This window comes from Columba livia, chromosome 3 (assembly GCF_036013475.1).
Source record: "Columba livia isolate bColLiv1 breed racing homer chromosome 3, bColLiv1.pat.W.v2, whole genome shotgun sequence".
NCBI lineage: Eukaryota > Metazoa > Chordata > Aves > Columbiformes > Columbidae > Columba > Columba livia.
In genome coordinates, this window is record NC_088604.1 from 3,983,789 (window position 1) to 4,007,061 (window position 23,273).

General features: G+C 46.8%; 1 protein-coding gene across 6 annotated transcripts in view; it reads left to right on the forward strand.

The window, feature by feature from the left end:
- Positions 1-23,273, forward strand: part of GATA4 (GATA binding protein 4) — a 32,722-nt gene that overhangs the window by 4,720 nt on the left and 4,729 nt on the right. For 5 of the 6 annotated variants that reach the window (XM_065055631.1, XM_065055630.1, XM_065055629.1 and 2 more), the window contains 4 exons: positions 16,459-16,628; positions 20,240-20,365; positions 21,564-21,651; positions 21,885-22,030. In XM_065055631.1, the coding sequence (XP_064911703.1) occupies positions 16,459-16,628; positions 20,240-20,365; positions 21,564-21,651; positions 21,885-22,030 (530 nt within the window). The remainder of the gene's footprint in view (positions 1-16,458; positions 16,629-20,239; positions 20,366-21,563; positions 21,652-21,884; positions 22,031-23,273) is intronic. The other variant, XM_065055628.1, reaches the window with a different exon arrangement.

A 23,273-nucleotide genomic window follows, 5' to 3' on the forward strand; every position in this document is an offset into this window, starting at 1 on the left:
TCTGTTTTCCAGCCTAATTTAATTGTCACCAACCAGTCTGGGATTTAGGATGAAACCCACAGAATTAGGAGATACCAGGTTGAGCTCAATCACACAGCTTTTTTACACCCCTCACCCAAATCCCCAGACAGTTTATTTTAAATTATAAATAACATAAAAATAACAAATAATTAAAAAAATCACCATCACGGGCACTATATCATCCTTATTAATGGAAAACTTCATTGAAAACTGCACTTTATGACCAAATACTAATGCATATGCTGCATAGAATAGCTATGGTGTGGTATATAACATGTTATAAATGAATTTATAACATTTATATATATATATATAACAATTATATATGTTATATATATATATATAACAATTATAAATGAATTTATAATTTTTGTAAAGCAGTAAAACTTAAGGCAGTGGCACTAAATCCAAGACTTTATTGAGTGAGGATTAATTATTATACTCCTCCATGCGTCTCTGTCCCTGTAATAATAACAGCATTTTTTTTTTTTTTAAGACACATCCAATATTTTGCTTTCTCCATGTATATATCCCCTAATTTTGGAGGAAAGAGGCAAAACCCTTAGAAACAGATGAGCGTTTATCAGGCGGTGTTACCCAAAGGAAATCGGGTCCGATCCTGCTGTCTCCGTCCTCTTCTGATGATGGAGAAACCTTTTCTCAGCACGCAGAAGGGCTCCCCAAAATCGGTCATTCCAAACATGGTTTGGTATTTTGAATGGGCAAAACACCTCGCTCTGAAAAATTAAGGGTAACCTCACAAAGAAGAAAAAAACCAAAGCACCAAATGGCAAATCAAATCCCAAAATGGGTGAAAAAGCTGCAGCGTAGGGAGTTGGGCAAGTTTTTGTGCTTGAAGGTCGGCAGCCCTGTGTTGAAAGGCAGCTAAAATAAAGGTGGGAAAATACAATTTTTAAGGAAAATTTAATTAAAAAAATTGATAGTGTAGTTGCAAAACCTGCAGAGACCCTGTTTCTCATCGGCACAGGGCTTTGGGGTGAAAGTTCTGCTCCTCCAACCCTGCAGAGCTTTGTGTGCGTAGGAAAGAGAGGTGAAAATACAATATATTATCTTTTGGAGGTTTTGTTCCCAAATTCCCGGTGTGTCCTTCGCTCACTACAATTCCCTTATAGAAAAGGAGGTGCAGAAATGGGTTATTCGGGGTTCTCCCCCCTGCTCGGCGATGTTCCCGGGAGGCACGAGGCAGAGGAGATTCAGGGGATGCAGCTGAATGTCTCGAGTCTTCGAGGCTTTTGTGTCTTTATTATAAAAGGACTTAACGAAGCGTCTGCCTCTCATTTCGGGCTCACCACTGCCTGCAAAACCAGGTGGGGAATTGTGGTGTGAGCTCCGATTTTGAGCTTAAAGTGGCCAGTTTTGCTCACGCCAGGAGGGCAGAAATGCAGATTTTTTGCTGTGCTCTCCCCGTGTTACCGCGATGTGTGATCACCAAATAAAGCAATTATGTTGCCCAAATCCCTCGGTCATAATGGCAAGGTTGGGTTGTTAGGGATATAGTTTGCATTTTTTGGGGGGGATGTGTGTAATTATGGCTGCAGAAAAGGAGGTTGGAAATGCCGAATATTCACTTTGTCGACGGATCCCGAATTCACGCTGCTGTCTGGCAGGAAGGTGTAAATACGCTTTTGGTGCCTCAGTGTGAAATGCTGCCCGAATAACCAGGAAAATACTTGAGAACGTGCTCTTACCTCCAAAATTAATTTGGATTATAGAAGCAAATTTCGTTATAAGGTTGCATTGAGGTTTTATTTTTTTGGGGGAAGCAATAAACCTCGCGGGGCAAAAACTTTGCAGCATTACGAAAAAACATTAAAATCTCCCTGGCCTTTACAAGTCTTCCCCACATCATCGGTCACGGTGACCGCTCCAAGCCGTAAATACATCCGTAATGACAAATTAAACCCAATTATCTGCCATGCCTGAGCAGTGAGGTCTTTAGACACGGGTGCTTACACGTGCGTGACAGCGCTTGAAAATAATTCGATCATCGTTGCCTCCGCGGCGGCTGGTACAAGTGGAATTAAATACTCTTTTGAAAACCTTCACGTTTCTGCCGCACTGAGCGATGCCGACGTAAGGTCTTGTATGGCAGAAATGTTATTAGTTTTCTTTGCATTTTTTCTCAAGGTCGCTATATTGCACCCTTTAAAAAACCCTCAGGGCGCTCGGTGCCGATTTTCTTTTTCAATATGATAAACTGGATTTTCTCATCTGCTGGGCACAGATTTTTCCAAGCTGGATGTAGATCTGACCCCGACATCAACGCTGAAATATTTCAGTCTTCAGATTTTGGCAAGGTCTGGATTTTAAAGCCAAATTTGGGACAGTGTCAACTGAAAGCAAAAACAATTATTTTCTTTTCCAAGAAGCGCTCGGTAATTATTTTTTCCTCAGTTATTTGCTGGCACAAAGGGGTTTTCTTTTGTTTAATTAAGTAGACACCTAAATGTAGGATGCACCCTCTGACTTGGGGTTGGCAAAGTTGGGTCCTTCCCATGTTTTTTTGCCCTTTTTCTGTCTTTCTAATGCAAATCCTTCTGTTTCATCCAGATCAGGCCGTCCTGGAAAAAAGGTTCAGTATGGGCTATGAAAATAAATACAACCCTAAAAACCCCACTTTGCTTGTCCAGAGGTGAAACCGTCCCTGTTCTAAAGCAAAGGGAGTTTCGCCTGGGGCTGGCACAGGATCAGGCCCATGCGAGAAGCTTCTATGAGGAAGAAATACAAATAATATGGGGACTTACAGGTTTACTTGGGGAGGTAAAGGCCCAAAATCGGTGGAATTTTTCTTTTTCCCTCCTGAAAAATGGGCTTTTGGTTTACATGTTGCAGGATGAAGGGATTTGTGCTTTTTTTAAGATTATTTTTAGTGACCTGTAAGGCCGGTGGTTCCCTTATCAGAGCCAGCTGGGTTTGAACAGCTCGCGTCAGCCTTGGGAGTGCGCTCGGAAACTTGGGTGGGTTTTTTTGTGAAAGAACAAAATAATTCATAGAAAGTCAAGGAAAAAACACCCAAGTTTTCCAGTGGCAGCAGAGGTGGGGTGAGGGCAGATCTCCTGTTTCCAGCAGGGACTGGTACGGGATGCTGCTGAATCTGGGATAGCAAAAATCACCGCCTGGAAAAGTTTCCTCTTAATCCCTGGGAATTAGGTCGGTGTCTGCCCAGGGGGAGCATTTCAGGAGAGGTCCCGCCGTGGGACGTCGCTGCCTGGTCTTGGTTTTTTTCCCAGAACTCAGGCATTTTCCTCCGGTTGATGTTTCCATCCCCATCGTCGCGTATTTACAGGGTGCTGGGGTAGGGCTGTTGCCGTCAGGCTCTCCTAAAAGGTTAAAACCAAGCCCAGTGGGGCAGAGCTGGAGCTGGAGGGAGAAGGAGGAGACCACACCATTCCCTCATAGCAAGATTTTGCCAGTTCTTCCTTTTTATATATATACTTTTTAATTGTTTTCACAGCTCCCGCTTGCACGGTGCTCTCTGGTTGCATCTATAATATTATAAGCAAATTCCAGGTTGTCCTCTGGCCTCGAGGACCACGGGACTGAGTTGTCTCCTTTGATTCTGCAAACGTCTCCGTACATTTTGGGAGACATTACCCTCTCGTCTGCTTCTCAGGCAAAAATTCTTCTCGCAAAGGGCTATCGGGCATTGGAACAGGCTGCCCAGGGCAGTGGTGGAGTCACCATCCCTGGAGAGGTTTAAAAGGCGTTTAGACGAGGTTCTTAGGCACATGGTTTAGTGCTAGAGTTAGGTTAGGTTAGGGTTGGACTCGATGATCCTGAGGGTCTCTTCCAACTGAAATGATTCCATGATTCTATGATTCTACGATTCTATGATTCTACGATTCTATGATTCTATGCTCATCTCTGGCTGTTGTGGCTCCATGCGCCTTGGTTTCCCTTCAAGTCATGTTATCGTACAGCAGGGTGCTGGTTTTACAGGGAGGGAAGGAGAAGCTTTTCTGGGCAAGATAAAAGCTGGGAAACCCTGATTCCTACATGCTGAAACCCTAGAACAGACAAAAAAAAAACCCCAAACAACCTGAATATTTATTATTTAAATTCCTATGAATTTCCAAGGCAGGCTGTTAGGTTTGCAAGCCAGGGAGCCATTATTATTTAATATTCAGGATCTGCAGTGCTGGAGCTGTAGAAAATGAGCGAGGTGGTGAGCCCCAGACATCAGGACTCCTCCGAATGACATGTTTGGCCCCAGATGTCTGAGGTTATTTTGGGAAGGGAGGCCTGGCCCCAGGGGCTGGCTGCTTGGGGCCGGGCTGCTGGGAAGGACACTGAGTTGAGACATGTCTTGGTGATGTGGAGTATGAGAGGGGCAGATGGCTTGGGGGATGTCACCTCCTCGTGGTCTCCTTGTCTGGGATGATGCCCTGCATCCTGGGTATGACTGAGGCTTTTCTTCAAGGGCTTCCCACATTTGGTTCTTCACTGCTTCGGTGGGGCAGATCATAGAGTCACAGAATAGTTTTGGTTGGAAGGGACCTTCAAAGCTCCCCCAGTTCCACCCCTGCCATGAGCAGGGACATCTTCACCAGCTCAGGTTGCTCAGAGCCCTGTCCAGCCTGGCCTGGGATGTCTCCAGGGATGGTTCATCCACCACCTCTCTGCCCAACCTGGGACAGGCTCTCATCATCTTCATTGTCAACAATTTCTTCCTCATGTCCAGCCTGAATCTTCCCCTCTTTAGTTTAAAACCATTATGCTGTGATTTACCTGGACCTTTTGGATGTGAAGATCTGGCCTCAAGGGCTTTCCCAGATCCCAGTAAAAGCAGGACCATAAGCTGGAGGGTGAAATCCCCCTTGTACCCCATTTCCCTTTGCCTCCAGATGGGGAACGGTCTCACCTCGGCAGGGATTTCTGCCTCCCCGGCTCAGCCATTTCTATCCCCAACCCAACATCCCAGTCAGACTCTGTCACCTCCCTCCCTTTGCTTGAAATCAATAACAACGGGTGAGCAGGTTAATTATAATCACAGAATAAACGCCACGGTCTCAAAGTTCACTCAACTTCAGCAGCATTTCAAAACGAGAGGACGACGCCAAGAAACTTTCATTGATTCCTCCAGGGCAGGTGTGGGAGTTTGAACCTGTCCCCGAGCTGATCTCGATTCAAGACCTACTCCATTTTCCTCCTTATCTCGACTTTCGCCTATCTTATAATGCCTGTTATTTTAGATAAAAAGTCCAATCAATTGAGTTAGAAAAACTGCAAGTTATATGCTGCCCTGATAAGTTCGGTACCTGCCGTTTTATTGGCCTGGGCTGCAGTTTCTGTGCGAAATGACCTTTGCAGATGCTTTATCGGCTCCATCCTCCCACCCTGACCGGGGGCTGAGTTGACTTAATGTTCAGAATAACTAATAAAAGAGGAAAAGAGAAGGGCCAGGGGTTAGACAAACTGACTCTCCCCTATAATGTGATGAACCGTAGTAAACACCTTTTTTGTTTGTCCCTGGCTGGTGTCCCGCAGGGAGGCTGGGATCTGGACTAACTTATTTAGGCGTAGCTCCTCTGAGTGGTATTTATCAGTGTAACACCTCCGGGTTGCAGTCAGAGCCTGTCTAAATTAGTGAGCTAAAGAAAACTGGGGTGGGGGGTTGAATACACACAGGATAATCAGTATTTGTGCCGTCACGCTCAGAGCTCAGACACGTGGAGCAGTATATGCTTTATATATTTCGTATATTCCTACATATGGTATATATATGTTTTGTATATACAAAGTAAGTGGGGTTTTTTATATACATGCATATGTGTGTCTGTGTGTGTTATATTTGTGCATGTATACCTATCTATCTCTATATATGTGCATACACACAATTCTATGTAGCTGTGTTGTATATGGCTACAGAATAATAATTACAATAGCAAAACCAGACAGAATTGCTTAGAGATGACTCCTAGCTTGCTAAAATGGTATTTTTAAGGAAATGCTATAAGTGTCTATATATAAAAATATATAACTTTTTATATATACACTTATATGTATGCACATTTATACATACCCATGTATAATACACACACATCTTAACAATAGTAATTAATTGTATTCCTACATGTAGGATTTTCCCCATTTGACTTGTATAAATATCTTTTCTTCTGATCTGCACCAGTCTGGGGAAACAAAACCAAACCAAAACAACAACAATAACAACAACAACAACAAAACAACACCTTTGATTTTCTGGAGTTGCAGGATTGTAGAAATGCAGGTTGGAAGAAACTCTAGTCCAGCCTCCTGTTTGAAGCAGGACAACCAGTGGCAGTAGCTGAGGTCAGCTGTGGATTTGCCTGGATGAGACTTGGAAATGCCCAGGGATGGAAATTCCACCATGTCTCTGGGTACTTTTTGCTCCTGACCCATGTGTCTTCTCCCACTGCTGAATCGAGCTTGGCTCTGTGGCCTTTGTACATCTGCCTGTCTTCTCCAGGTGTCTTTGGAATGATCCCAAACAGCACCAGTGTCCCTGGGCCCAGAACCAGCCCTGGCTTTGGTCCACCTGGGTGCTGGGAGTCACCTCTGCAGACAGACAGATGGTCACCATCAGACAGACAGATGCTGCACTAGGATGTATGACCACAAAGCACTGGGTTCCAGCAGTTTAAGGAGTTTCAGCACATAGAAGTGTCAAATCATAGAAACATTTTGGTTGGAAAAGACCTTTAAGATCACCGAGTCCAACTCTAAGCCTAACTCTGCCAACTCCACCACTAAACCATGTCCCTAAGTGCCACATCATCAGCTGCTCTGCATGAGCCCAAGCAAACCAAGCGCAGGTGAAGGCTGTGTCATGCTTGATGACAAACTAGGGCCAGATGGCAACAATGAGAACCCAACAGACCATTCTCTTCAGTCATTAGTACGGTCTCTGGCGTGGTCCAAGCACAGACCATCTCAGCCTGACACAAGCACCTCCTGGTGTGAGTCCTGGAAAGTAATTTGGGTGTGACCACTGTAGACTGGAGTCTCAGAGAATATTAATGTGGACAGAGTCTTGCTAGGCAGGCTCAGGGTCAAGGTCGAGCAGTTACCCAGTAGCCATAAGGCCAGTTCCCATGGCTCAGCCACGGAGAAGCAGCTTGGCATGTCTCCACAGCACACCTGCTTGTGGTCCCCCGTGGGGACATCACATCAGAGGTGATCCACTGCCTGTGCCCAAGTCACAAAGTCACCCAGGTGTGAACATGGCACTGCAATAGGACAAAGGGTGATGGTTTTAAACTAAAGGTGGGGAGATTCAGGCCAGATATGAGGAAGAAATTGTTGACAATGAGGGTGGTGAGAGCCTGGCCCAGGTTGGGCAGAGAGGTGGTGGTTGAACCATCCCTGGAGACATCCCAGGCCAGGCTGGACGGGGCTCTGAGCAACCTGAGCTGGTGAAGATGTCCCTGCTCATGGCAGGGGTGGCACTGGGGGAGCTTGGAAGGTCCTTTCCAACTCAAAACATTCTGTGTTTCTCTGCCTCTTCCTTCGTAGTCATCAAAAAAGAGTGTCTAGCCAGGGCATATCCATTTAGAAATGGAACATATTTCAAGGAGGATAATACTGTAGTTGTTTTTCCTTTGTCAAAAGAGAGAAAGACCATTTCCAGGTGCCTCCTGCCAAGCAGACCCCAGGCTGTGGATGGCCCCATCATGGCCATTCCCTGGGCTCTCCATGCTAATCTAAGATTTGTTAAAAAATATTTGGACAGCCGATAAGCAGAGGAATCTCCTGTTTATCAGAAGAGCCTCAGATATTTACAAGTGTAAGAACTGTAAGTAGTAGTAAGAAAGGGGAGGTCACTTTGGTGGGTGGGATCAGACTTGCAATGCAGCAAAAGAAAGCAGACCTTGAACCTTCACACATGCACAACTTGACAGTCAGCAGAAGTTGCTGTAGGACACCAGGTTGCTATCAAAGGGATGGCCAGCAATTACTCCAACCAAAAGCACCTCAGGGGGCTCTGCATAGAATCATATAATAGTTTGGGTTGGAAGGGACCTTCAAAACTCATCTAGTCCAGCCCCTGCCGTGAGCAAGGACATCTTCACCAGCTCAGGTTGCTCAGAGCCCCGTCCAGCCTGGCCTGGGATGTCTCCAGAGATGGGGCATCCACGACCTCTCTGGACAACCTGAGACAGGCTCTCACCACCCTCACTGTATACAACTTCTTCCTCATACCTGGCCTGAATCTCCCCTCCTTTAACTTAAAACCATCACCCCTTGTCCCCATGCCTGTCTCCTCTGTAGCAGACTCTGTGCCTGTTGGATGTGGGACACAGTACTTCAGCATGTGGGTCAACAGTCTCTCCACTCAGCTCTGGTAAAACCATTGGGTTTGATGTTTTAGGCCTGGTGGCTCTGGTGTGCTGAAGAGCTGTCAATGTTTTTTCAAGCAACCAGACTGGCCAGTCCCCCAGAAGCATCTCCTGTCCCTTCCCGAAACAGATTGTCTGAATCTGCTTCAGAGGCGTACAGCCCATTTCCACACACTTTTCTTTCATCCACTGGTTGTCTCCACATCTATGGCTGTGGCCTTTGAAAGTTGACCTGTTGTCTCCCTGCACTGCGGCAGGGAAGAGCCTTTCGACCTCCTCTCAAGGGAAGAACAGTATTGCAAGGAGATGAAAAGCCTTGCTCAAGGGAAGCCAACTGCAGGGCCAAGACTAAACTCAAATCCCAGCCCGGGGTTTGACCCACTTTCCCATCATGTCTGTCTTGCACATGATGTCAGCTGGTCCTTTGGCTGCTTCCACCTCCACTGTCCTTCAAACTGGGGAAAACACACCCATGAAGGAAAAGAGCATTCTTAGCTGTTGGCAATGGTGTGTGCCATAGACCTTGGCTTGCCGCAGGCAGAGGAGGGAGCTTTGCAGGGGAGGGACACGATGTTCCCTTTGCCTTGACGTGAAACATTTGGCCTGGGAAGGGTTGGACAAGAACAGTCTCAATGTGGCATTTCACAAAGCAAGGAGAAAACTGATTTTCTTTGCCTTTTCAAAAGCAGCATGTGGCTCAGCCAGACTGTAGATTCAATGTTTTCCTAAGCCATAAATTGGGTCTTTAGGTTTGCAGAGGGAAAGGTGTTCGGTCAGGGCAGCCAACTGAGCAACCAACCATTTTCTCCACTGTAGACATGTCAGATAAACCCCAAAACATTCTGAAACAGCATCAAGCCTTTTTTGTGAAGCTTCACAAATGATGCATTTTGCTCGAAACTGTGTTGCTGGTTAACAGTGAGGAATTTTGCCCCTTCTACATGCCCTGCAGATCAGCAATCACACAGATGATGCTCTGTGTCAATCCAGATCAGAGGAGAGCTGGGAGCCACATTCCCACCAACAACCAACCCAGTGATGGGCGCTATTCAAACAAGCACTGTCCTGCTCTCCCCATGTCTAAGTCCCATCAGTTTCTAAAATAGTGGGTTCTTTTATTTACAGTTGCTCCCTGTCCCTTCTACTTTTGTCTCTCCTTGGTTTTCACTGCTGTGTTCCTTCCCAGTTCAGCCCTGCTCTGCTATGATATTGGAACAACCAGCATTTTAACTTCTCAGTGGGATTTTACCCTTGAAGCTTCAGCTTCTGGAGTCATGCAGTTCATGGCAGCATCTCAACCCATTCAAAAGAAACAGAAGTTGTGACTTTCAGCTCCACTAGCTGCAGTAAAACATTTATTAAAATGGCTTCTAAAGGCTTGAACCGTAGGAAGTATTTCGATGCTGTCACTTTTTAACAGAAATAGTCTTGGGATTTGGGGACAAACCATCCTGGAAATGGTAAAACTTCTTTTGCCCTGCCATGCTGTCATGTCTGCCCCTTGAAGAAGGAGGTGAGGTTCTCTTGGGTGGGATCCCAGAGTGTCCATGTGTCCATGGGGCCAACATCCTTTGCTTCAGCTGTGAGTGGCTGAGACTCCATTAGAAATTCATGTATACACAGGACCATGGCTCTCACCCCTTATCATAACAAATTGTTTTAGGAAACTGCTTCTCTGCGGGGAAAACCGCTCTCAGGGTCTGTTTAGAGCCCGTAAGTGCCTGGCGGTGTTTGAAGGACAGCTTCTCCTTTGCCGAGTTGCTTCGCTGGGTTGAGAAGACACTTCTGCAGGGGGAAATGTTGATATTAAATATCCTTCCAGCTATAAACAAAACTCCAGTGCTGTATTAATGGAAGACTCTTTCCATTCTTCTTCGCCCAGAGGGGGTGAAAGGCAGAAAGGGGCTAGAGGGCAGAAGAAGGTAGACAACCTGGTTCATGTTTCTCATGCAGCAGGGTCTGATCCAAAACAGTGCAGGAAGGGCTCCTTGTCCCCTTCTGGAAGCTGGTTTGGGAACAGAAACTTAGAAACTGGTAGTTGGCTGTGCAGGATTCAAAGTCTCTCTATCAGAGGCGCTTTTACTGTTATTATTCTTTTGGGTCCTGATCCATCAGGTTTACATGTTCAGAATGATCTCTCCAATGTTAACAGGTTTAGGGTTGCTAAAGAAAAGCCCAAACAAAACCAGAAGGTCTGGACCTAGGAATGAGCATGCTGTCAGGCTAGAAGATCTAAGGTTTGCAGAAATGGTGGAAGGACTCAGAGTGGGGAGCAGAAGCCACCCTTCAGACTCAAGCCCTGGGCAACCTCCCTCTGATCGCCAGATGACATGGCTGTGAGACGGCATCTGAGGCTATCTAGACATGAGGAAGAAAATTTTTACAATGAGGATAGTGAAAGCCTGTCCCAGGTTGGCCAGAGAGGTGGTGGATGAACCATCCCTGGAGACATCCCAGGCCAGGCTGGACAGGGCTCTGAGCAACCTGAGCTGGTGAAGATGTCCCTCCTCATGGCCAGGATTGGACTAGATGAGCTTTGAAGGTCCCTTCCAACCCAAACTGTTCTATGATTCTCCTGGTTGGGAAGGCAAAAGTACTCAGACTTTGGGTGGGCCATGTCCTTGATCTGAGATGCTGTCATGTCCTAGCCAAGCTGGAAAAAGTGCCTGTAGGTGGGGGCTGGCTGGTGGTGCTCAGATCTGCTTTCTTGTTGAGCCATGCATCGTCCTTATCAGTTGACCTCTATGGACTTGGTGGTCAATGTGAATAACCACTCCCAATGACTAAGAACTATGATGGCCATATCCAAGAATGCTTTTTCCCTAGCAGACCCCACTTAGGAGTTGCTCCTGGCTCCCTGGCAACTGAATGTCCCATTGTGGAAAGTATTTTTGACATTACCATGCTCAAGGCCTCACCCAAGTTTAGGAGAATGTTGTGCAAGACACAAGCGACATTTGCTGCCCTGTGGACCTTGCAGGCCTCATAAAGTGTATGTGTGAGAGGAGAAAGACCTCCTTTTATACAGCAAGCTGATGACCAGCTTAGGGGCAGGACCTGGACCATCCTCTCCACCAGCCAAGTCACTAAGTGAGATTTTGTGATCTGCTCTCATGTGAGAAGCTCCTTCATGGACTAAAGGCAGAGTCTTACGAAGAATTAAGTAGAAGATCATTAGCATTAGCCAGCATCAGGGACCCAACCCATAAAAAGGACAGAATGATCCCAAGACTGATAGTATCCAAGATAAGGGCTAGTCAAAGGCACTTGGGACACCTGTACCTTCAAAGAGGAAGATGTGACCACTCAGCACACGAGGCCACTCCAGCCATGGGCTGGTGTCCTCCTGAGCCCAACCAGCACACGTTACCCTTTCCTAAACGCTGTTCCAGTGCTGGCCATACCTGGCTTTGGGAGAGGGAGTAAATCTCTCCAGCAGAAAGGCTATTACAGAGGTCACCGGATGGACCCATAAATCTCCATTATCAGGCAGGGGCTCCTGTGCCACAAAACGGAAACTATTGCCCTGAGTGTGACTGGGGGAGCTTTTCCTTCCCCCCGCATTGTTCTGAGCCGTCCAGGAGCCGCTCGGGCAATTTGCTGCCTGAATAAATGTTTCCTTTCCCGGCTGCTGAGTACAAGGAATAAGTGTCAGGGGATCTCATAATGCCAGGATTTAGAGCTCCAGCCCTGAGACAGAAGCCAAGAAAACACTTTGCTGCTTCACAGCACCTTAATCCCCATTATTAATTACAGTGGCAAATGAAACAATCACTGCACTCAAAGCCCAGTGACCCCTGTGCCCAATATAGCTCAGCCTGTTGGTGGATAACAGTTCCTGAGCCCTGGGAACATTTGGGTTTCCTAGCTCTTGGAGATCCATCCATGTCAAACTGCACAGCCTGTAACTTCTTTTTTAGATTGGGTATTAGGAAAAATTTCTTCATGGAAAGGGCTGTTGGGCATTGGAACAGGCTGCCCAGGGAAGCGGTGGAGTCACCATTCCTGGAGGAGTTTAAAAGATGTGTAGATGAGGTTCTTAGGGACACGGTTTAGTGATAGTAGGAGGTTAATGGTTGGACCTGATGATCTTGAGAGCGTCTTCCAACTAAAATGCTTCTATGATTCTCAGGTGATACTTTCTCATTATTTTGTAGACACTCTGGTTTTCAAGAGCAGCTGGGTTGTCTGAGATATGTGGACAGAAGGTTGCCTTAGAAAGCTCCCCTTGGTGACTTCACTCATGAGTTTAGTGATACTGGGAAATTACAGCACCCCTTATAGAAAGAAATCCAGTCCCTTGCCTTCCACTTCTCCACCGGTGTCAAAATGACCTTTTGTTCACTGGAAGATGTGCACTGCGCCTACGTTGTCTTCTCTGAGCCAGCATCCAGTAGTGCGCGATATATGTCCTTTGCCATCATCAAACACACTTTGAAGCAGGAGAGCATTTTTTTCCTCCAGGTGAGATGTCTCGAGGTCAAGGAGCTCCCTCTGCTCTGCCGGGTTCCAGGGGTGGTTTTAATGAGGTTGCACTGTTAGATGTCATCTTCCGAGTCAGCACCGGCTGGTGCACGCAGGGGACGCACCCATCTGATATTGCCCCACGAGGGCTGCGATTAGGGGGAGCCACCCATTGCGTGGAACCTCGGTGTGCCCTGGGAACAAAGTCTGGTCCTTCCCCATCTCCAGCACCAGTAACTCCTGCTTATTAACACTCGTAAACATCACCTTTGTCTGCAGCTGAGAGGGGGAAATCACACAAATGCCATTAATACAGAAGCAGAAGAGGATTTTTGGAAACTTAAAACCAGTAAAAGTCCCTCAAGAGAGAAGCTCCATTCCAAATCCCATGGAAACCTAAAAAGTAAATCCCAAACCACCAAACAAGTAGTGAAGAATATAGCTCAAACAAATAGGGATGAAAAAGCAGAGATCTCAAGACTGCTTTGTAGTGGTGTTTGATTACAAACCAACAGGGAAAATAATGTGGATGGTGGAGCTGGATGTCACACAAACTCTTAGGAAATAACACTCCAGATTCAGCAGCAAATTTGCTTTTTGTCAGAAAAGAAGAGATTTGCCATTTGCCTGGTTTCAACTCCACATCTACTGTTTGTTTGCTTGTTTGTTTTTTCTAAAACCAGAATTATACTTGACATTTCTTCTTATCACACCCCCTTTGAGGGACCTTCTTATTCAAGAGCTAGTCCAACTCTTCACAATTCTGAGGGACTGTTGGGAATTTTCTCCTTTTCTTTTGATTGAAAACTTTCAGATTTTGGCTCTCTGGTGGGAAAATCTCCAGGAAAGCTGGTATTTTGTAATTAGTCACAGACACAACTCAAATCGGTCAAGAGTTTTAATGGTTACCTTTGGACTACCTCTGCTCTGGATTATGTCAACAGCTTTGTACTGAGTTATTTTCAAAGAGAAAGGGATTTTTCTCATAGGACAAAAATCACTGTGAAAATAATTTGGCTTTTCTTTGGGAAGTGATAATCAAAAACCTCAACAACTTCTAAGATGAAAAAAAAAATATAGTGAAATGTTTTCTTTTCTTGAGATTTTTCAAGGAAATGAGTTCTTTCCTGACCAGCTGTTCCAATCCCTTCTCTTTTCAAAGGGAGTTTATTTGATCTAGATTTTGGCTGTGACTCAATGGTGATTTTAAAGGGGAAAGTGAGGTGTTATGGTTACGGTATCACTGAATCCACGTGTACAAAAAACACCTGGAGGGATTCTCATCTTTCCTAAACCACCAGAATTTCTCAAAAGTAATGAGATTTCCCTAAGCTGCTGAAAAGATACTGGATTCCTTCTTTGCTGGCTCCAGAGCCTCTTGGGTACATTCATTCACTGTTTTCTAGTATTTCCCCATGGCCACACAATGTAATCTCTTGCCATTTTTAGCCTGCTTTTCTAAAGAGAATTAGGTTCACGTGCATCTTTTTGTCTCTGTTTACTGGCGCCACTTTAGTAGTTTTTTTAATCCTTTGTCTCTTTCAGGGTTATGTAGTTTCCTGCAGATTTTCCAAAAATATTCTGGAGAAAAGAGAAAATGAGGCCGATGTTTGAACGTAACCCTTATTAGCTATCAGAGAATCCACACGGGATTGAGGCATAGAGTGGCAAGAAGCCAAATTTTGTTGGTTTGCTCTTTGGGGAACTATTGTTTTCCAGCAGAAAGCTAAGATACTTGTATAAAAAGCAGGTGGACAAGCAGAAAACATCGTGAGATGCATGATAACGTTTTAAAAGTTAATGTTATGCTTGTCTATAATGGTTAGAGGTCCTGATGCAAAGTTCTTACTGTCCTCCAAACATCTCCTGTGCGCTGCAGCATGTTGGGATTTTTTTCCACAGCCTGGTTTATTCCCAGCCTATGCTAAGTAATGGAGCCCTTTGCTGTAATTTGTCATTTCCTTTATCTCTACCAATTATTTTACCATCAGGAATACACACTTCGAAGGGCCACGCCAGCCGGATGCAGCTATAATTTACATCACAGCAAGACCTATAGCTGATGCTTATATTTTATTAGGTGAATTTCTTGGCTTCTTTAAAGCATTGTATCCAAGGGTGAGCTGACCTGTATCTTTCCAAATTATCATGCAGACGAGGTGTTTGCCTCTGTGCCACCTTGTAGATGATATGGACCTGTCACAGCCAGAGGTATGGTTGTCCTCACCCTCACATCACAGACACAGCTGGGCCACAGTGCAGGGTGAACCAGGAACACGGTGGGTGAATCAGGAATGTGGTAGGTGAATGCACCAAGCCCTGGAGAGTGACATCAAGCATGACAGAGTTTTGCGTCAAAAGCTGAGTCTCTGACATCCATGAATTCCTCAGGATGTCTGTCAGGTGGCAGCCTGAGCTGGGGTTGGACATGTGGATCCTTGCAGTTCAGGAGGTGCTTCTCATGCAGAGAACAGGGTGAAGGAACATGAACACCTCTCCTCCTTGGCTCTCTACAGCCATTCATAGAATCATAGAATGTCCTGAGTTGGAAGAGACCCACAAGGATCATTGAGTCCAACTCTTGTCCCTGCACAGGACAACCCCACAGGTCACACCGTGTGTCTGAGGACGTTGTCCAGTTTCTTCTTGAACACTGTCAGGCCATGACAGTGGGGCCATGAACACTGTGGGGCCATGACACCTCCCTGGGGAGCCTGTTCAGTGTCCAGCACCTCTGGGTGAAGAACCTTTTCCTAATGTCCAACCTAAACCTCCCCTGGCACATCTTCCTGCCATTCCCTGGGGTTCTGTCACTGGTCACCAGAGAGAAGAGCTCAGCCCTGCCCCTCCTGCTCCCCTTGTGATGAAGCTGTAGCCACCATGAGCTCTCCACTCAGTCTCCTCATCTCCAGGCTGAAAAAACCCCATGACTTCAGCTGCTCCTCATGAAGCTTCCCCTCCAAACCCTCCACCAACCTCATAGCCTCTTCTGGACACTCTCCTGTAGCTTTATATCCTTTTTATACTCTGGAGCCCAAAATTGCACAAAACTGCACACAATTTTGTGCCATCTTCCCCTCTGGAGAGGGGCCAGGGCAGGAGCTGGCGTGGGTTGGGTAGCAGGGTAGCAGGACACACAGGCAGCGCTTTCCCTGCCCTCACCTGCTTGAGCCCCATTGAAAGATGCTCAGGCAGCTCCTGGACCCCTGGGCAGTTCTGCTTTGTGGGTCTGTGTTTGTCCGTGGTCGCAGGCAATTTGTCTCAGTTGTAAGCGCGGCTGTTCGTCTGCCCCAATCTGTTTGTCCTGGTGATGTCCAGCCTCGAAAACTGGATAACGTCAGAGCAGAAGGGAAGGTTTCTATTTCTGTCTCCCAGTATCTGTGTCCCAGCACATCCCTGCTGCCACAGTAGTCCTGCAGCCAACTCCGCATAGCAGGGAAAGGGGTTCTTCTTCACAATAATCCCAGGGGCTTCCTTGAGAACAGAAAAGCTGTTTCTTGCATCCTGTAAAATCTGAATGCTGGTGATTTCTCGTAATGTCACTTCTGGGCTCAAATATTGAGAACCAGGCCAGAAATTAAATGTACGGCTGCCTAATTAACCAAGTCTTTTCCCTTCTCTCCCATCACGGCAGCAGATTTTTTTGACGATTACTCAGAGGGGCGAGAATGTGTCAACTGTGGGGCCATGTCCACCCCGCTCTGGAGGAGAGACGGCACGGGGCACTACCTCTGCAATGCCTGCGGGCTCTACCACAAGATGAATGGCATCAACCGGCCCTTGTTCAAACCTCAGAGGAGGCTGGTAAGTCAAGATCACAACAACGCATGTGGAGCACGGCTACAGGCAAGGATGAGCCAAAAAGACCACACCTATGTGGGGATGCCAGGGGTGTTTCAACTCCTTGGGTCCCCATGTGCCCAAAACTAAGTGGTGTTGATCCAGATTTCCAAAATAAGACAGGTTATCTTGTTCTTGGTGTGCTCCAACACCTTGTATTGTCCAGATTAGTTCTGAAAAGACATGCAGGCCAGGCGGTGGAAGGGAAGTACCACAGTTTTGGTTTAGCAAAAGCCACTCTTTGTTTTAGCACCCCTGTAGGCATATTAGGATGAATAGAAACACTTTGCTGCTCCACCAAACCACCAGTCCATCTTCTCCTTACCTTCAGGGTCCTTATTCACTGGTCATTTCATGGTGACTGGCCACCTTTTCTGGATACCCTGCTCCTGGCTCTGTTGGGTGAACTTGTGGGACAGGCCAGGGCATCCTGAAGCCTGTGGGATCAGGATGGGTATGGATGAGGAAGCTGCTGGGTGAGAACATCTCAGTGTTGATATCCTGCCTGTCCCTGTCCATTTTGCTGAGTGGTTTTGGGAAGATCTCTGCAGTGTGTGCCCCAAAGACACAAGGCCATCATGACCCTAGACATCAAGAACTCAGCAAGACATTCCTCAGGGCCATATTTCCATGAGGCTCCATCCCAAACCTGCCCTGCCCTTTGCTTCACCCAGATCTGTCTGCGCTCAAACCCAGACATCACCTGCAAGTGTCGAAAATGACACTGGCAGCTTGAGGGCTGCCACCAGCCACAGCCACCCAGCGCCCTCTTGTGAAAACCCCCTCCTAGACACCGCAGTGCTCGCACCCTGGCACCCAGGCCCTGGTCCTCATTCGTTTATGGGTCTACATGGGTAGGACAAGAGGAAATGGCCTCAATATGCACCAGGAGAGGTTTAGATCGGATATCAGGAAAAATTTCTTCCTGGAAAGGGCTGTCAGGCATTGGAACAGGCTGTCCAGGGCAGTGGTGGAGTCACCATCCATGGAGAGTTTTAAAAGATGCATATGTAAGGTTCTTATGGACATGGTTTAGCAACAGTGTGAGGTTAATGGTTGGATTTGATGATCTTGAGGTTCTCTTCCAATCAACATGATTCTATGGCTCTATGATTCTATGTTAGACTCGGGCACATCTGTGCAGTCAGGAATGGCCCATTGGGTACCAGGGTTGGTCCTTTGGAGCAAGCAGCAATGCAGGCTTTTAACTCTGCACAGCCTTGGGGTGAGGCTTGGAAAACCCTATGAGAAATATAAATGCATGGGCTGTGCGTACCCATATATGCACTTTTGTCACTTGGCTGGGCAGCTGGCAATCTGGAAATCTTGCAAGAGTGGCCAAATTTCTGCTTTTCCTTCTGGAAAAGAACTTCTGTGAAGAAAAGGAGGATATGTCTAGGGTTGCAATGTAGGGTGTGGTTAAAGTAATGACAATTGGTTGACCTGAATAAATACATTCAGCACAATTGATTTGGTTTAATCTGTCACTGTGTAACCCTTTTTTTGGAGACTGAGATATGCCAGAGAGCCCTGTGAAGGGAGATCTTTGCCTTTGCTGCAAGATCTCTTTTAAGCTCTCGGTCCGCTTGCAAAGGCTGATGATTGAAGCTAATACATGTTGAGGTTACAACTAAAGCAGTGTTTTGTTTCTCCGCACCAAAGGGGTTTACACTTTTCCAAGCCTTTAAGAAGTACTTGAATTTCACTTTTAATTGTCCTGCTGCTGTAGAGTAACTGATCCTGTTTTATAATGAGGGGGAAGATGCAGAGAAAAAGCTGTGGCAAGGATCACAAAGGAAATCCCTGGTAGATGCCAAGTCCTCATCTCCCTGGCTTTCACCCTATCACACAGCTGTTCAGGTTTGCAGAGCTGGGTAGATGTCCAAGACCACCAGATTCCCTCCTCTTCAGACATCTTCACATATCTCTGGCACTTCTGTTCAGTCCCCAATTTATCAGCAAGCAAAAAGGGAATTTGACCCCTGCCCATCTAGACTTTATCCTCAACCTCTTAAAACCTGAGCTTTGAAGGATGCTGGGAAGAGTCAGGCAGGTGAAGAGAATGTGACTTTTTCTTTCCCCATCTCCAACTCTGCTTTCAGGCATTTTATATGGTTTCAAGCTCATTGTCTTCCTACTGTGACCTTTTGAGCCCAGCTAAACCAGTTCAGCCAGAAAATTAAATTCAAAAGGCCTATTCCCTGCAAGTTTTCATTAGTGGGGATTCCTATTAACTATCTCTCTTTAAGAAGATGATGCTGTTGGAAGCACTCTTTTTCTTATATCCCCCTCAAGCCACATGAGCAACATCCTGCAAAGCCAGCAAGGAGTATGTAACATTCATGGCATTGGTAATGTCTTCTTGGGATATGCCATGATGCTTGGAAGGTGAAGGGCTTGGGAGCCTGAAAGGGCAGGACTGTCTGAGATCCAGACACCTCAGTGTGGGTGTCTTGCACATGCAGTGGGTCTTTAACTGCTACCAGACCTGCTGGAGATGTGGGACTCTGTTCAGGTGGTGTGTCTGGCACCATCTGAGATGCTCCACAACAGCTGAGATGTCTGTGTATCACTGGCAGGCAGAGGGCAGTGGAAAGGCAGAAGATAAAAGGCCAGAAGCTAAAACGCAGAAGCTAAAAGGCCAGAAGGGAAGAAAAAGACAGTTGCGATATTCAGTGCATCAAAGCGAGACGAGAAAAAAGCAGAGAAATCATAGAATAGTCTGGGCTGGAAGAGACCTTCACAGCTCCCCCAGTGCCACCCCTGCCATCTTCACCAGCTCAGGTTGCTCAGAGCCCCGTCCAGCCTGGCCTGGGATGTCTCCAGGGACGGTTCACCCACCACTTCTCTGCCCAACCTGGGACAGGCTCTCACCACCCTCAGTGCAAACAATTTCCTCCTCATGTCTGGCCTGAATCTCCCCTCCTTTAGTTTAAAACCATCACCCCTTGTCCTATCACAACCAGCCCTGCTCAAAAGTCTGTCCCCATCTTTCTTATCAGCCCCTTTTAAGTATGGAAAGGCCGCACTAAGGTCTCCCCAGAGCTTCTCTTCTCCAGCTGAACACCCCAACTCTCTCAGCCTGTCCTCCCAGCAGAGCTGTTCCAGCCTTGGATCATTTCTGTGGCTCCTCTGGCCCCTCTCCAGCAGCTCCATGTGTGTCCTGTGCTGAGGACCCAGAGCTGGACCAGCACTGCAGGGGGCTCTCACCAGAGCGGAGCAGAGGGGCAGAATCACCAACCTCAACCTGCTGCTCACGCTCCTTGTGATGCAGCCCAAGATACAATTGACCTTCTGGTCTGCAAGTGCACATTGCCGGCTCATGTCCAATCTTTCACCCCCCAGCACCCCAAGTCCTTCTCCTGGGGGCTGCTCTCCATCTCTCTATCCCCAGCCTGTGCTGATACCGAGGGCTGCCCCAACCCAGGTGCAGGACCTTGCACTTGGCCTTGTTGTGAGAAGTTGGGCAGAAGAGGAAAACCTGAGGTGTGGTGCAGCGAGCTTGTTGGGATCTGATGCTGCTGGCAGTAGCAGTGGAGGGCTGACGTGCTTTCTCCTTCTCTTTTTTCTCACAGTCGGCTTCTCGCCGCGTTGGCCTCTCTTGTGCCAATTGCCACACAACGACCACCACGCTCTGGCGCAGAAATGCCGAGGGAGAGCCCGTCTGCAACGCCTGCGGACTCTACATGAAGCTCCATGGGGTAACGTCTTCACTGATCTCTGCTCTATGTGGGGAGGGTATCGATAGCACCAAGTTGGGGATTGGGCTCATTGCACAACTCTGTGCTCTCCTGGAGCTGTTTTTCCTCTGCGATTTAGTCCCCCTCAACATTATATCATGGTTTTATTGCCAAGGGGTGATGCACGCAGGGAATTTCTCACATAGCAATTAGCTGCCCTTAGAATCCAAGTCTTGAAACCCCACAAAACTCGGCCCAGATTCTTCCCACCTAAATTCAGGCACTTTGGCAAGAAATTTGAGTCAGAACTACAAAGAAAGACTGAGTTCCTTCACATGGGGTGTCAGATTCCAGCCAAGACTTGGTTGTAGACTTGTCACGGGAGCAACCAATGGCTTTTCTTGCACATTTGCCTTTTCCTGCCAGTGGGTGCTTCATGAATCTGTGTCATTTCTGATACATTTAGAAGAGTCCAGTTGGGGTCCAAGATGTAGCAGGACTTCAGGGCACTTTGGGGATGCAAATCTCCAGTCCTTCTCCCATCAGTCAGTGGCAATGGGGCCACCCCCGTGGTAGAAGCAGAAGCATTCAACACCCTGGAAACTGGTTAATAGCAAACCCGAGTTCCACTTCTCATTGCTACTCCCATGGTTTTTATACACATCCATGCTCTCAAAGATGTCCAGAGCTTCAGCATAGATGGAAGAGCATTCACGAGGGACAGGTCAAAGCTTGAAGACCAGGTGGATGAGGGGAAGTCTTACCTAACCCAACAAATTATTCCTAGAAATCCCAGTGTTTCTGACCATGAGGGTGACTACCTCAGTGGGATCAGCTCCTAAGGGAGGCCTCCCCACATAGACTTGGTACCTTTCCAGAAAGCAGGTATTAGCCAGAAAAACATCTTCTCTGAAAGACTTACTTTCTCCTAAACAGGAAAGTAAATCACATGAGCTGTTATTTCCTTCTGGCCTTAAAACACTTTCTACCTATGATGTGAAAATTCAATATATTCCCATTTGGATGTATATCTTGTAGCTTTGAAATATCTCTTCACACAACAATGTTGATCAATGCCTTTGGGCTCCATTTTGTTGCTTTTAATTAAATCAACTGGCTTTTGTGGGGCCTACGAGGTCGAGCTGGAATCATGTTCTCCTAGATGGCCATGTTCTCACCATGGCCAGAAACTAATGTGCTTTTATATTTGGTTCTGTAGGTTCCAAGGCCTTTAGCAATGAGAAAAGAGGGTATTCAGACAAGGAAGCGCAAGCCAAAGAACCTTAGCAAAACAAAGACACCGGCAGGTAAGCGTTGAATGTAGGAGTTTATTGTATGTGTCCTGCAAGTCCAACACCCGACCACAAAATGGGCTGATTCTTCAAAAATGAGAGATGTCTGAATGCCTTTCAGCAGTAGCAAAGCAACTTCGGCTATTTATTTTTTTAATTTTTACCTGTACTAACTTTCTGTGGGTGGGCACAGCTCCGCATTGAAAGATCTTTGTAAAGAGCCTGGTTTACCATTTGCTTTCTCCAAGGTCCATCCAGCAGCGAGAGTCTTACCCCGACCACCAGCTCTGCCAGCAGCAGCAGCAGCAGCGCCACGACCACCGAGGAAATGCGCCCCATAAAAACAGAACCTGGGCTCTCATCTCATTACGGGCACCCCAGCCCAATTTCTCAGGTGCAGGGGGGGAGATGCTGGCAGTGGGACAAAAATGGGAGCTAAGACCGTAAATACAGTGAGAACATCCTCAAAACCTCTGTGGGAAGAGGCTGCCTCTTTTCAACCCAGGGGTCTAGGAGCTCACAGTAAGAGATCTGTCCTCTGGGATGCTGCAAAAACCCACATTCTTGTCACCATGTCTACAGCACTATATGGCTTTTTAATGACATGTAGCCATTCTGAATGGACAACAAGAGGTAGCAGCTTGGTTGAAAACACAAAATTCTTTCTGGCTGGACAGCTATATAGGTCCCATAGGAAGAAAATGACCATTTCCTTTTTATGATTTGATTTTATTTGTCTTGAGCAAGGATAACTTGGCAATATTACCCCACTTTCTCTGGCTGTGTGTTGAGCGTATGAGAAATGCAGTGTGAAGAGAATAAACTCACAAAGTCCAAATCTGAGTTGAATCCCTGCAAAGGTAAAGCAAGGCAGCATGATGGCAGAGAGCTGCAGGATGAAGTGGTGTGTTCTGTGCCATAACCACCTGAAAGCAGGTTGTAGCATGGAGGGTGTTGGTCTCCTTTCCCAAGTCACAAGTGACAGGAAGAAAGGAAATGGACCTAAGTTGTGCCAGGGGAGGTTTAGATTGGATATCAGGAAAAATTTCTTCCTGGAAGAATTTGTAAGCTAGGAGAGCATGAGGACAATGAAATCTCAAGCCTCCGGAGGTAAAATGATAATTTCTGACATTTAGAAGGGAACAAGTTGTCCCAGATGCAATTAGAGGAAAGAACAGGGTCTGGAACAAGATGGAAAGAGCCTGTCCAGGTCTTATGAGGAGCAGTTGAGGGACTTGGGGGTTCAGCTGGAGAAGAGTAGCTGAGGGGAGACCTTTTGATCTCTGAACTGCCTGAAAGGAGCTTGGAGCCAGGGGGGGTCGGGCTCTGTTCCCCAGGAACAAGCGCCAGGAGCAGAGGAAACGGCCTCAAGTTGCGCCAGGGGAGGTTGAGGTTGGATCTGGGGAACAATTTCTTCCCCAAAGGGCTGTGGGGCATTGGAACAGGCTGCCCAGGGCAGTGCTGGAGTCACCATCCCTGGAGGGTTGAACAGACATGGAGATGAGGTTCTCAGGGACATAGTTTAGTGGCAGATTTAGGTTATGGTTGGACTCGATGATCTTAAGGGTCTCTTCCAACTAAAATGACTCTGTGATTCTATGATCATGCATAAGCTGCAATCTGGAGCTCCACAGCAA